This window comes from Linderina pennispora (assembly GCF_002104995.1).
Source record: "Linderina pennispora strain ATCC 12442 chromosome Unknown DL89scaffold_1, whole genome shotgun sequence".
NCBI classification, from domain to species: domain Eukaryota; kingdom Fungi; phylum Kickxellomycota; class Kickxellomycetes; order Kickxellales; family Kickxellaceae; genus Linderina; species Linderina pennispora.
Genome location: NW_024468249.1, coordinates 1,755,338 through 1,769,209, shown reverse-complemented (window position 1 = coordinate 1,769,209; position 13,872 = coordinate 1,755,338). Strand labels below are relative to the sequence as shown.

At 53.4% G+C, this 13,872-nt stretch overlaps 6 protein-coding genes across 6 annotated transcripts; 2 read left to right on the top strand and 4 right to left on the bottom strand.

Annotated features, from left to right (window-relative positions):
* The first annotated feature begins 934 nt into the window (after window positions 1–934).
* Window positions 935–3,542, top strand: DL89DRAFT_14261 (uncharacterized protein). The gene has a single exon (XM_040883454.1). The coding sequence runs from the start codon at window positions 1,178–1,180 to the stop codon at window positions 3,482–3,484; it is 2,307 nt and encodes a 768-aa protein (XP_040747548.1). The 5' UTR covers window positions 935–1,177; the 3' UTR covers window positions 3,485–3,542.
* DL89DRAFT_14235 (lysine aminopeptidase apsA) lies at window positions 3,542–6,532 on the bottom strand. Its single transcript, XM_040883448.1, has one exon. The coding sequence runs from the start codon at window positions 6,240–6,242 to the stop codon at window positions 3,600–3,602; it is 2,643 nt and encodes an 880-aa protein (XP_040747547.1). The 5' UTR covers window positions 6,243–6,532; the 3' UTR covers window positions 3,542–3,599.
* DL89DRAFT_14234 (uncharacterized protein) lies at window positions 6,531–8,115 on the bottom strand. Its single transcript, XM_040883447.1, has one exon. The coding sequence runs from the start codon at window positions 7,982–7,984 to the stop codon at window positions 6,803–6,805; it is 1,182 nt and encodes a 393-aa protein (XP_040747546.1). The 5' UTR covers window positions 7,985–8,115; the 3' UTR covers window positions 6,531–6,802.
* Window positions 8,116–8,206: 91 nt separating this feature from the next.
* DL89DRAFT_264243 (uncharacterized protein) lies at window positions 8,207–8,916 on the top strand. The gene has a single exon (XM_040886169.1). It carries the CDS (start codon window positions 8,581–8,583, stop codon window positions 8,893–8,895), a length of 315 nt encoding a protein of 104 aa, XP_040747545.1. The 5' UTR covers window positions 8,207–8,580; the 3' UTR covers window positions 8,896–8,916.
* Window positions 8,917–9,295: 379 nt separating this feature from the next.
* DL89DRAFT_300352 (uncharacterized protein) lies at window positions 9,296–10,030 on the bottom strand (the record flags this gene model as incomplete). Its single annotated transcript, XM_040890821.1, has 2 exons — window positions 9,296–9,671; window positions 9,822–10,030. 2 exons carry the CDS (start codon window positions 10,028–10,030, stop codon window positions 9,296–9,298), a joined length of 585 nt encoding a protein of 194 aa, XP_040747544.1.
* A 1,631-nt stretch (window positions 10,031–11,661) lies between these two features.
* Window positions 11,662–13,601, bottom strand: DL89DRAFT_264242 (general substrate transporter). The gene has a single exon (XM_040886168.1). It carries the CDS (start codon window positions 13,557–13,559, stop codon window positions 12,078–12,080), a length of 1,482 nt encoding a protein of 493 aa, XP_040747543.1. The 5' UTR covers window positions 13,560–13,601; the 3' UTR covers window positions 11,662–12,077.
* Window positions 13,602–13,872: the final 271 nt, after the last annotated feature.

Below are 13,872 nucleotides of genomic sequence, written 5' to 3'. Positions count from 1 at the left end.
AGGCCCGCATTGCCGATCGCCTGCGGTTCTTGACTTCCGAGTACTCAATCAGCAGTGCTCAGGCCCAGCAGCAGACAGGTGGCAGCGGTGGTCGCGGCAGCGGCGCTGCCGGCGAGATGTCGTCGGTGTCCCCCATCAACAGCCATGGCCGCAACTCGAATGTGCCCCCGTCGCAGCGTCTTGCTGATACTGTCGCTTCGGTGCTAGCCCACTCGCAACCGAACTACCCACCGACGCTGCCACCCGCCTCCCATCGCGCCTCGAACTCGGTATCTCAGGACATGCCGCCAGCCACGCTGGGATACCCGTACATGCAGCAGGGGAATGGTGCTGCTGGCAACCCATCCACAGCAGCAATGAGCTTCCCGGCCGCGTCGCTGATGAATCCGATGGGTGGTAGCGTGGTTCCTCCACCAGCTGGTTTTGGTGGCATGGTTGCACCGACTGCCCAGCAACAAGAGAGCCTCCTAGCTGCCTATTACCAGCAGCAGCAGCAGCAGCAGCAGCAAATGGGTGCGGGTGGTGTGCCGCCTGCAGGTTTCTACGGTGGAGCCATGGACTTCCAGCAGCAGCAGCAGCAGCAGCCAGCAGCAGCGTCGTCGGCAATACCGTTCTATCCGTTTGGTGCTGCTCAGCAGCCGCAGCCACCTCAGCAGCAGTCCGCAGCAATCGTCCGCTGGCGACCAGTAGACTGCACATAGGTGGTTTGCTGGTCCCCTCAAGTGATGAAGTATTTCTATCGTTGTGTTGATACCCGCTTCGCTCACCAAAATTTTTTTACGAGCGCCCTCTTATTTTTTTCTTTCACAGTATTTTTTCCTTGCAAATATTTATTCTCACAGGCTTCCTCAATTCGCGGCAATGACATTGGCAGGGACAGACGACAGCATGACCCTGGAGCAGCTCGAAGCATTTGTAGAGCGGTACTCAACCAGCACTGCCTATCGTTGCTCAGGAGGACCCCCCTGCGGTGAGCACTGAGGACTTGGTGGCCCTGCTGTCGCAGGCAATACAGCAAAGCGAGCAGCAGCCAGCAACGAAGCGTGAGGCCGAAGACGATGAAGATCCAGCTATAGAAACTCGCCAGCACAAGCGCCAGCGCACTGGCTGCGCCGCCGCTGCCAAAGCCTCTGATGGGCGGATAGACAGCAGCACGGCATTCCTGCTGCCACCACTGATGTCAGACATGGGTATTGACATGCTGACGCGCGTGCTGGTCCCCGATCTGCTCCAGCTGCCGCAGCTCGAAGTCCACAGTGACCCACAGAACCACGTTCATGGCACGTCGCTCGAAGTAATTGCCAGCTCGTGGGACGGGATCTGGGAAACGGGTCAGATTCACTTGGACAACACACTGGCGATTCGTGAAGTGCTGAGTTCCACGAACGACCAGTTGCTAGTGTGGACGGCGCCAAGCGGCTCGGGAAAGTCTGTGTTTTTGTCACTGCTGCGCAACTTTTCCGCAGCTGTTGCACCCATGGACCGCAAGGAGCGCCAGGGCAGATTCAAGCCATACGCGATTTGCGAGAAGGCGCCGCGATACTTCAAGAAGCATTTTGCACAGCACCCAGTTCTGTTGCTTGACGTCTCACGCGGCAAACCGCGTTCAGTGCAAGGCGCCATGTCAATCGTGGCTAGTGCAATTGTGGATGCTGCGAAGCAGTATATGAAGGTGTTCAGCAGCGAGCTTACCTGCGAGCAGCGATACCAGATATACAGCGGGATCACAGAGGAGTTTATGACGGCGGCCCACGCTGATCTGGAGCAGCTGCGTACAGAGTTCAATATATTGGAGAGCGGGGAGGTGAGCGACACCAGCCTATTTGTGACGTTCATTGACCGGCTGGTCCATTTGCTAGCAAGGTGCTTTGGTGGTAAAAAGATTGTGGTGCTCATTGACGGGTTCGACGTACCGTTTGCACATGTATTTTCGTCCTGCATGTCGCTAGACGAGCAGAACGCAATACTGTCGGTGTACGAGAGGCTGTATCAGCGGCTGATGGCCCAGGACGAGGTCATCGGCACCAGAATCATAGCTGGAATCCACGACGTGTCCAAGCGATTTCGCGTCGCTGATCGGAGGCAGGCGAACGACATGTTTGTCAATGCCACGGGCCTGTCGATTGACAGCGCCGAGCACATTATTTCCAGATTCGTCGACGAGGATTGGAGCAAAGGAAATCTGAGCGGTGCCTGCCCGACTGACAAGGTTAAAAGTGATTTGATGTGGGTCTGTCACCACCGATTCGGTAACCAAGCTGGTGATGTAAAGGATGAGCGTATCTCAAACATATACTGCTTCCTGAGGCTGCTGCAGGGCGTACGGAAAGAGCCTGCTATTATGCCTGCTAACCTGGTCCGCCTCGACTATTTTATGTGGCCCGAGCACACTGACGAGCTGAGCTTCATAGTTTCGCGAAACATCACCGATAAGCGTCTGTTCGATCGGTTTGCGAAGCTGGTGCTTGGGGCGTACCTCAGTCGCGACTTCCACATCAAGCAGGCACTGGCATCGGGCACATACAAGACGATCCAGGAGGCGATTACACACCAGAATAGCTGTACTAGAAACACGCCTGTAGCCACATGGTCCACAGAGTTCCGGGACATGGCTGCCAAGCTCGTGGCAGCATCGGTTGATCTGCCGCGGCACAGATATCAAGTCTCGACGCTCGAGATGCTGGGGATTCTGCTCTCGGTCGGATCGCTGGTTCCTCAAGCTCGGCACGCGGTGCGGATCTGCACGCCCGACGCATTTCTGCGGATGCTGGTGCTGTTGAACTGTGGCCAATACGGGTTTGCGACAGCTAGCTCGTACATGGAATGGTATGTAGAGTATGTCGGAATTACGAGCAGCAGCGCGTTCACATTTGGCGCAGCGATAGCTGACAGCGCTTACTATCTAACCCCCTACGGCAAGAACCCGATGCCAAAGTTTCCAATCTCGCTTGTGCAGTGTCTGACCCATCCGCTGTATCTAGCTGGTATCAAGATACTTGTCACAAGCGAGCCATCTGGGAATAACCGAGGCACATTTTGCTTTACGCTGAAGGGTGCAGCACGTTCCAGCACGTTTGTCGTAATGCAGGCGGCACACCCATCTCAGAAAAAACACATGGCCCGCTATGTGGAGGACCAGCTGAAGACTGCTAAGTCACCTGCGCAGAAGCAAAAGAACCTGATGCACATATCTAACGAGTACCTCCAGGCGTCTGTCCACGCAATGCCGCGGTACCCTGATCAGGCACCAATTCCTGGGGATATGCTGCTCTGTATTGGGCTGGCATTCTACGAAAAGCTACTTGGCATCAGCCTGCGTGAATACGAATGGAAAGTAGGACCGTCCACCCCTAGCCCCGATGGAGGCCAATGGACACACCGCGCCATCAGCTATGACATGTGCAGGTGTCTTGACAGCATTTCCACGAGAGCGCAATGGAAGGTTGCGCACGGAAATGTTTGCATTGGCTGCCATGTAGAATAAGACTCCAGCCCCAACTCTTCCAAATACCATGACAGACACCCTACGGGAGGCCATAGTGGAAGCCGCAAGAGCTACCACAGGCAGACACCGTCCAGCAAAGAAGCTAAATAAACAATTACTGCGTGAACCACTGCTTGACATTTGCACGATCGGTCTCGAACCACTTGGTGTTGGCCTTGATGGTCTCGATGGTCTGCTCGACCGAACGGCTGTATGTAGCAGTTGTCTTGCTAGCAAAGAACTGCTCAACCTCCTCTGCCTTGTCAGCGCCGATAAAGTGCTTGGTGGAGAACTCGACCAGGCTGCCTAAGTGGCGGGTCGAGACCGAGTAGCGGCTGTAAAGCGTGTCGTAGTTGTCCTTGAACCACGCCCACACCTTGTCGCCGCCATGTGGGTTGCCTGACACCGAAAATACAATGAGGTGTGAGTCCTGGCGGCGCACATCGTCGGTCAGAGTGAAGGCCAGGGCATCGTCCAGAAGCTCCGAGTCCGAGGTCTGGCCAAGTGCAGACAGAGCAGCCAGGCGCTGGTCGACAGTCTTGGAGGCGTCAAGGTAGAACTGCTTGACCTTTTCGTAGTCAGAGCGCGTACCTGTACGTACCACAACGGCCAGCACTGGGCGCAGCATGTCGCTGCCCAGTGCCTGCTTGTTTCCAGCAAGATACTCGTTCAGACGACGGTGCGCCTCGGCAACGACCTTGTCGTCACCGGCCAGTCCGGCCATGCGCACAGACAGAGCGCGCAGGCGGTTAGCCAGGCCATCTTCGGTCATCTCCCAGCCCAGGCGCTCAATGACCGAGCCGAACAGCTGCAGGCACATCGCGTTGATCTGCCTCTGGATATCGGCTGTCTCAGTGGCCCACGCCGACTGGAACTTGGCGAAGCGGGCCGCGATTTCGCCCCACACCAGGTACTCAGACTCGTTCTGGCATGCTTTGAGCAGGGTCAGGAATTCTGAGGTACGGCTGTGCCCGCTAGCAGCAAGGGCTGCAGCATCAGCAATGATGCCGATGCGATCACTGGTCGACAGCTGACCACCGGCAGCAATGGCCTTGGCCAGGTTGGCAATAGCTCCCGCCGGATAGTTGACGCGGTAGATGCCAACTGTGTCCTTGTTAAGCTTGTACCATTCGGCACCCGATGACGGAAGAGCGATCGTTGACTCGCGCTGAGTCAGCACATCGCCGGTAGGGGCATCAGCAGAGTTGGATGTCGTGATCCGCAGCGGGACCCACCACTGGGTCTTGTCCTCATCAGCAGCAGCCTCGCCTGAGGATAGGTAGCGGCTCTGGCGCACAACGATCTGAGACCTGTCGTCGGACTCAGACACGGTCAGGATCGGATAGCCGGTGGTCAGGGTCCACAGGTCCATGAATTGGCCCACGTCCTGGCCCGACGACTCGCTCAGCGCATTCCACAGATCAACAGTCTCGGCATTAGCGTACTTGTGCTTCTGCAGGTACACGCGCAGACCAGCAAAGAAGCTGTCTAGGCCAATGTACGAGCTAAGCATGCGGATCGCGCTGGCACCCTTTGAGTACGAGATGGCATCAAAGATCTGGCTGATGTCCGACGAGCGCTTGACCGGCACCTGAATTGGATGTGACGAGCGCATGGCGTCGAGGTTCAGCGCACGCTGGTAGTCATCAATGACAAAATCGGTCCAGACATGGTACTCGGGGAAGAACTGGTCCACGGCCAAGGTTCCAACCCAAGTAGCAAACCCCTCCTTGAGCCACAGGTCGCTCCACCACTCCATAGTGACCAGATTGCCGAACCACTGGTGCGCCAGCTCGTGGCTGACAACGTAGGCGACCTGCTGCTTAGCAGCAGAGCTAGTAGTGGCCTCGTCGACCAGGAGAGCGACCTCGCGGTACGTGATCAGACCCCAGTTTTCCATGGCTCCAATCTGGAACTCGTTGATCGCGATCTGGTCCATTTTGGGCAGTGGATAAGGAATGCCAAACACATCGGCGAAGTATTCCAGCACTTTGATCATCACGTCGAGCGCAAACCGACCCTGCTCGCCCTTGCCTGGGGACGTATAGACGCGGCACGGAATTGGGCGGCCGTTATGCTCGCCGCTGGTATGGCCTTCAACATAGTCAAACTCACCAACGACAAATGCGACAAGGTACGTCGACATGACCGGCGTGGTGTTGAACGCAACCTCCTTCAGGCCGCCACCGACCTGCTTGGTCTCGCGCACATCCATGTTCGACAGCGCTGTCAGATCGTCCTTGATGCGCAGCGTAATGGCGAAGGTGGCCTTGAGCAACGGCTCGTCAAAGCACGGGAAGGCGTAGCGGGCACTGACGGGCTCAAAGTGGGTTGAGGCCATGTTCTTGGTGTTGCCCTGACTGTCAGTGTACCGGGAGCGGTAGAACCCAAGCATTAGGTCGTTAAGCACACCCGTAAACTCGAGTGTCAGCACAGCCTCGCTGCTGGCAACCAGCGCCTGCCTGAAGCTGAGTTCAACGGCCTCCTTCTCCTGGCTGATCGCAATGGTGGCAGCAGTAGCAGTAGCATCCGAACCCAGGGTGCTGGCAAGCGAGGCCGACGTGACATCAAGGTCCTTGGCATGCAGCGCTATGGTGCTGCTGGACTCGTTGACACGCAGACGAATCGAAACCTTACCGGTGAACGTCAAAGCATCGAGGTCTGGAGCCAGGAGCAAGTCGTAGTGGAGCGGAGTAACGTTGGTCGGCAGCAGCTCGCGATCGCTGGCGGCGTCAGCGTTTGCAGTTCCAGAGCACATTTGTCAGGAGAAGAAAAATGGATTTTTAGAACAGTCGATATAATGATGGCAAAAAACCGAGTGAACAAGAACACTTTGAACAGTGACGAAAAGCTCTGTCCTTTTTGTAGCTGCTAGCAATGAGCGTGAGAAACAATATCAAGCAGAGGATTAGGGTGGGCTGTATTGGGGGCTCTGAGCAGCTACCAGCCCTCCACCATGCGCAGCTGGACTTTTCGGCCTGTGCAGCATGCCGATACGCCGAATGGGCCCTGGTACTGTCACCACTCTGCTCGCTATCTTCATTATCAGCACCGTGCCAGCAGCTTCGATGCTACAGTGGCGCACACGGGTTAGTTTTAGCAACACCATGCTAGGTCTGAAATCCGATACATTTTTCTGATGCATATTTTCAGTAGACTATTCCATGCTGGAAAATACAAAAAACACTCAAAACGCTGCACACAGCAGGCTCGTTGCAGCTTGGCTTCCACGCACTGAGCGGGCATATTACTGCGCACAGCCCCTTTTCGCATATCCATTCATCTGAAGACTGGGAGAATGAGCCAAATGCGGGGTATCTACGCTTCGTCCAAATCGCGCAGGAACACACCCTGGTTCTGGTGGTCTGGTAGCCCGAAGGCGCCGCCTGCACCGCCGGCCGGACCAACCGAGCCGTTGTGGTGCGGCGTGGAAAGGTTCGACTTGTCGCTGTAGTACCCATTGGCCTGACCCATCGGCGGCTGCTGTGCAGCAACCGCAGGATTGGACTGCGACGGATCGAACTCGGGGAACTCGTTGTAATCAATGTTCTTTGCAAACTGCTTCTTCTGCTGGTACCGGCGCCAGAACAGGAATCCAATGATACCGCCAATAACCACCACGATTGCAATAACAATACCCGCAATCGCACCACCACTCAGGCCCTTGCCCGACTTGGGCGTCTCCCTGTTCCCGGAGTTGGACTCGGTCGGGGTCCCTGAGCTTTTGGCTTCCTGTGTGCCTGACGGGGTTGGTTTGGTAGTGGCCTTTGTACCTGATAAGGTCGGCACCGTGTTCTCAGTTGGGCTGGTAGAGCCAGTCGTGTCAAAGCTGGTAGTTGTGGTGGTCGATGTAATAGTGACTGCATCTGTGTCCTTGCTGTCGTTGCTAGTGCTCGAGTTGTTCTCTGGCTTGCTCTCACCCTGCGAGGAGGATGTCGGCGATGACTCTGGGGGCGGAGGAGTCGTGCTCGAAGGAGGCGGGTTCTCTGTGCTGGACGGGGGATGCTCCGATGAGGAGGTTGGTGGGGGCTGCTCTGACGATGTGACCGGCGGCTTCTCAGTAGTACTCGGGGGTGCCTCTGACGTTGAAGGCGGGGGAGACGCAGAGCTCACATCAGCATGGGACCCTTCAGAGGAGGGCGGATCCTGTGCGACAGCGACTGCCGACATTGCCACTAGGGTGACTGCGAAAATTGCCGCGAACCGTGAAACCTTCATTAGAATGGAATTTGAATAAAAAGGAAATATATGCGGAAAATAGGGTGGCGAGGGAAAAGGAAAGGAGTGAGGGGAAGAGGGGAGAAGGAGAGAGCGCGTGGTCGTTAGAGGAAAAAGAGTAAAAAGGACGGTGTTAAACTGAGGCAAGAGTAAGGGAGGAGAGCGAAACCCGCATAAAAGCGAGCGAAATGATATGCTCCCAACAAGGCCGTCGATCCTCCAGGTAATTTTTGGCAGTGAGAAAACAACAACCACGAGCATGCTTGGGGCGTGACGACTCATAGTGGCACCACCGCCAATCAATCAGGCAAAATTAGCTGGGAACAGGCCCAGTTCGGTCCTGATGCTGCTAGAGAGCGACACAGGTACGCACGTCGCTGTGGATGCAGTGACCTTACAATCAAAGAATATCATATTTGAAAGATAGAGCGCTTTGAGGTGACGGCTTGGATGAGAGTGGCACTATCCACAGGTGGAGGCCGCAGCATGCGTAAACATATATTGATCATGAAAACAAGCAGGATGGGGCGAATGCGGATATCCAGAATAAACCCTTTTGAACTGTGTATGTGCGCATGAGACTGTTTTACGGGACTGAGTGATGGTCCTGCTGGTCCAGTCTGCTTTGGGTGGTCCGATTTTGGTTCGTCTCAGACCATCGGGCTGATGGCTGAAACAAAGATATCGAGCGAACTACGGAGTGGCGAATGTTGGCAGCAAGCATGTGAATTATTTGTTGCATGAGCGGATATGATGCTATTCATCGATCTGAACAAGCGTTTCTATAATATCAAAAAGGAAAAGGAAAAGGCATGAACTTCAGTACAAATATTCATCTTCATATGTAGGCAATAAGCTAACTTTTGCTGTAGGGTACAATGAGAGGTGACATTGGAGCTCACATGCTTGAAATTGGTATTCTATCTACGCAGCATGGGTGGCAAATATCGAGCACAGCTCTGGAAAAGCTAAAGCTCGCAAGACAACCTAACGCTATGAAAAGTATGAGGCAGCGCTCAGATGCAGAGGAATTGGCGACCACGACTCAGACCTTGGCAGATAGGCGCAGTGTCGCAGGCAGACTAGCCTCATCCGCTATTCTAGTATTCGTTTTGTTGAGTGGTTGGTGGTTGGTGGTGTTGTGGATTGGAGCTGTCAGAATGTGCGTCCATCCTCGCCGCTCGCACTCTTAAACCCACGCCCGCAGAAAGCGAGCGAGGGGGCGCAGAGCAGGCAAGATCATCGACGGGTCGAAAAAAGCAGCAGCGTCACGAATGAGCGCTGGACCCACACCTCCCTTTACGGACGGCGCACTGTCGGTCATCTTCCAGCGTGGTTCCAATGTCTATGTTCGATGAACAAAGAACTGTAAATTAACTGTAAACATAATCCTGATGAGAACAGTCGATTGAGGTTTCTCCAAGCTGTGCTGCAGCGGTGCGCAATTTATACCAGCCCGTGGTTGGGGCACTTGAAAGCACAATGATGGGACAATGACAATATTCACACCTTGCGTTGGATGGCTCAGAAACAGCGGTTGGGGGTCGATGAAGGGCGACACCACAGGATTTCAAAGTTCTTATGCCTAGAGGCTTACACAATTTGTTTGCTGGTGAATTGCATAAATACGTATGCCATTTGCACCCCCAGGTACATCTGATAGATTTCATTTTGGTAGTGATTACGCGCCTGCATCCGCTTCAGCTTGGAGGTCGATGTGAGGATGCCGTTGGTCTCAATATCGAATAGCCTGTGGTCAAGGTGCGGCTTCTTGATGGTTTCGTAGCCTTGTAGCTTCGCTTGCTTGTCGTGCTTGCTCAGCATACTGAGGACCTCGTCGACAACCATCTTTTCAGTGCAGCGCCCAGCAAACGAGGCACTAGGATTTCCTACCAGCTTGCGGGCCCAGGGGACAAAGGTCTCAGGATCGTGAACTGCTACCTGTTGACATTCGGAGTCCGGAGTCCCCCTGCGCCACCATAGACAAGGCCGAAATGCATACGTACAAAGGCCCAGACAGACGACCAGCCTTCCTTCTTCCCCTCAGTCACTTTGAGAAGTTATTTTTCCATATGTTCGATAACCACCCATTCCCCAAGTTAACACCCGCCGTTCATACCCGCTGAACATTTGTATCGCCAGATCAAATATGCAATCGCCAACAAACTTGTTTTGATACAGGCCTACTGCACATTGAAAGTTATCGAAGACGGTCTTGATCCCATCATAGATATCAGTGACATTGAGTTTGTCCTTGCATAACTCATTGCGCAGGGTGTAGGACTCGCATTTCTGCTGCAGGTTAGGAGCAACGTAAGATGTTAGCATTGTTTAGCAGCGGCAGCGGTTTTTGCTGCATTAAATGCAGTTGAGAGACTAGATAAGGATGGTTGCTAGCAAAACTCCGGCTCTCTCAAGCATTTCTGCTATCTGGTTCATTTTAATACTCGGAGATATCGAATCTTGTGCGCTCTACAGCCTCCTTCCAAGGACCTGGAAGAAACTGTTGCCCCGAATCCCGATAATATGCGGAGGAACAAGGAAATTGGCCCTTGGATGCTCGATTCCACGCATTGACCAAGCCGCGCACGGGATGGCTCTGGCCGTTTCCAGTAGCCTTTTTTTGGATGCTAGTCCATGACCATGCTGCGCTCCCATGTCGGAGCGGCGACCACTGGTTCCCGACCCCGAGCCAGGTTGTGTAGCTGTTTATCTTTGCAATCATTCTGATCAAAAGACAGTCCAGATTATATCGGAAGACCGCTGGCTTGCAATGACTAGCATATCGTCACCGTAATGGTCGCATGGGCCCTTGTGCATTTTTCCCTGGACGAAAATGGCATTTAATGCGTAGATGCGAAACAGTACAGTGCATGGAAATGCGTATGCCGCAAACACTCGCAGCCAGATCGTCTATCCACGGCAAGCACGAAGTACCCAGTTGCCAAGAGTTTGGCCGTTGCAGATAAACGACACCACAAACCGTCCCAGTTCAGACAGATACACAATATTGACTAGTACCAAGTTTCTTGCCTATATCGGAGGGTATGTTCTATTCACCCATGCCCATGCAACGAGCAGTGCAGTTACGCCATAAAGAGCAAGGCGACCGTACACGATAATGTGATTGGTCATGCCAATTGGATCATTATGAAATGGAGCCCATCTCCAGGTAACGCTTGCGAAACAGATATATTGTTGCCGCAAGTATAGCGGAATAGCAGCCAAAGTACAAGAAAAATGAATATGCCACATCCAGCTCTCAAGTCTGAGGGTGCCTGCGTTTTCTATATCTCTCCAGACCAGTGCCACCGGTCGCAAAATTGATCAAGGTATATTCCGTTTGGCCTGTTTGGTTTGCAGGCAATGTTTTATTTCTATGGTAATCCATGTTGTTTAGCCACATTCTGTAGACAACACATCCAGGTTACCCACACTGTGCTTTGCGACAGGCGCCCTCAGCAGGCAATTGGTACCCCTAGGAAATGGTAAGCAGATAATGGAGCACAAAGGACCGTTGTATAGTCCTCGATGCCCAGCTACCAAGAAATGACCCTCAACCGCTGTTTCTGAGCCATCCAACGCAAGGTGTGAATATTGTCATTGTCCCATCATTGTGCTTTCTAGTGCCCCAACCACGGGCTGGTATAAATTGCGCACCGCTGCAGCACAGCTTGGAGAAACCTCAATCGACTGTTCTCATCAGGATTATGTTTACAGTTAATTTACAGTTCTTTGTTCATCGAACATAGACATTGGAACCACGCTGGAAGATGACCGACAGTGCGCCGTCCGTAAAGGGAGGTGTGGGTCCAGCGCTCATTCGTGACGCTGCTGCTTTTTTCGACCCGTCGATGATCTTGCCTGCTCTGCGCCCCCTCGCTCGCTTTCTGCGGGCGTGGGTTTAAGAGTGCGAGCGGCGAGGATGGACGCACATTCTGACAGCTCCAATCCACAACACCACCAACCACCAACCACTCAACAAAACGAATACTAGAACAGCAGATGAGGCTAGTCTGCCTGCAACACTGCGCCTATCTGCCAGGGTCAGTTGTGGTTGCCAATATCCAGACTACTCATTTCTGTGTATCTGGAACAGTGCTGGGATGTATCAACACCATGTAGATGTAAACCTGACTCCAAGCAGCCCACATCAGAACATGGCTACACTCGCTGTAGTGTTGAATACGCGTTTTTTTTCTGGATGCGAATAGGCGTATTGCCTTTTTGCAGCCTACGAGAAAACTGCTTTAACTTTGCTGGTAGCATATCCAAAGGCAAGAAGTGAAGTTGTTGGTTGGACTCATTAATGGTGTGCCACTGTGGACAAAACTGGTCGTGTATTGTGAATTAGTTTATCTAAAATAGCCTCTACTCACGCAAGCTCATCCTTTTCCTTGATGACGCTAGCCTGCCACTTCTTGCCGATGACAGTGTGGATACCGCATGAGTGGATGCGGACGGTGTCTTCAATAGGGCGGTCCTTTGTCTCGGGAACAAACAGGAAAATGAAGACAACAGCCAAAATATTCCACGCCATAAAGAAGAAGAAGGTCCAGTCACCCATGGCCTCCTGCATGGGCGGAAAGATGACACCGATGACGAAGGTGAACAAATAGCCAATACCAGTACCAATAGCAGACATGGCAGTCATTGCATACCCAGGGGTCATTTCCCCTGCAACAGCCCAAGGGATAGGACCAGGACCGAGGTTAAAGAAAGCGTTGAACAGGAACACCATGGTCACAACAAGGCCAGTCACATCCTTGACAGACCCAGCAACCATGAGGGCAGAAAAGATACCCATAGCAGCATGCGCCATGATAAGCAGGGTGCGGCGGCCAAGGTAAGCAGCCAACACCATACCAAGGAAGGTGAAAATCATGGCAACGATCGAAATAACAAATGTCAGGATCTGGGCCAGAGTGGGGATGTCGGCCGGGTTATCATGGGTCGAGTTGTTGATGATCTGGGTCGAGTAGAAGATGACAGCGTTGATACCGCACATCTGCTGGAAGAACATAAGTGCTGATACGCACATGAGTTGGTGGCGGAGGTTGTCGGGAGTTTGGCCGCGCAGAACCTGCATGACGTTGACATCGGCTGTGCGCTCACGGTTATCCTTATCTGTCTGGATAATGTCGTTTATCTCCTCTTCGATGTCAGCCCCAGCACGGAACCTTTGCAAGGAAACGCGCGCCTCGTCAATACGGCCGTTCTTGACCAGCCACTTGGGCGACTCAGGGGCGAACGGGAACAGAGCAAAGTTGATCAGGCCAAAGACACCAGTAATGGCGAACAGAATGCGCCAGCGAGGGGGAGGAGCAAGACCCAGAGCGAAGCCATTGTTGATCATAATACCTAAGACACATGCGAACTGTAGAGCACCGCCGAGAATAGTACGGCCGCGCGCGGTAGTCATATCCGAAATGTAGGTGGCCATGGCGTTGTTGGCAGCACCGGCAGCGACACCGACCACAATGCGACCAATAATGAACTGCGGAATCTTAGTAGTCAGCGACAGCAGCAGGGCACCGACGACGTTGAGCAGAGCGAACCAGCAAAGGACGAACTTGTAGCCCTTGCGGTTAATAACTGGGTTGGAGATGACAGCGCCCATGATGGCGCCAAGGGCATAGCAGCCGACAATGATACCCCAGATGGTTCCGGACTTGACATAGATGCAAGACGGGAACAAGCCGTAATACTTCCGGCCAGTGACACAGTTCTGCAGGACATCGCCGGGGATGTTCACCGAGCCGATGTTCCAACCAAAGTTGAGACTGCCGATGGCGGCCAGGATGGTGCAGAAGACCTGATACTTTGTCACTCCGAGTGTACGTGAGTCGACAGACATGATGGACGATCGAGCTTGACTAATTAATAGCGAAAAATAGAAAAGTACAGCGAATTACTAGTAGTATAGCGATTCAAAGCGATAGAATAGCTTCAAATACAAGCAGATAGTGAAAGGTGAGAGAAATAATAGTGCCAGGGAACCAAGGGAAGCGATAGTAGATATCTGGTTTGGTTTTGTAGATATGATGGTGTCGCTCTTGTCTTGACCGCCGCCACCAGATGGCCATTTATATGCTTGCTGCCGGACGGCTCAGCAGAGGCAACCTGGAGGGGAGACGTCAGATTGCCGCATAGAAGTTAGTTGCGCTCGG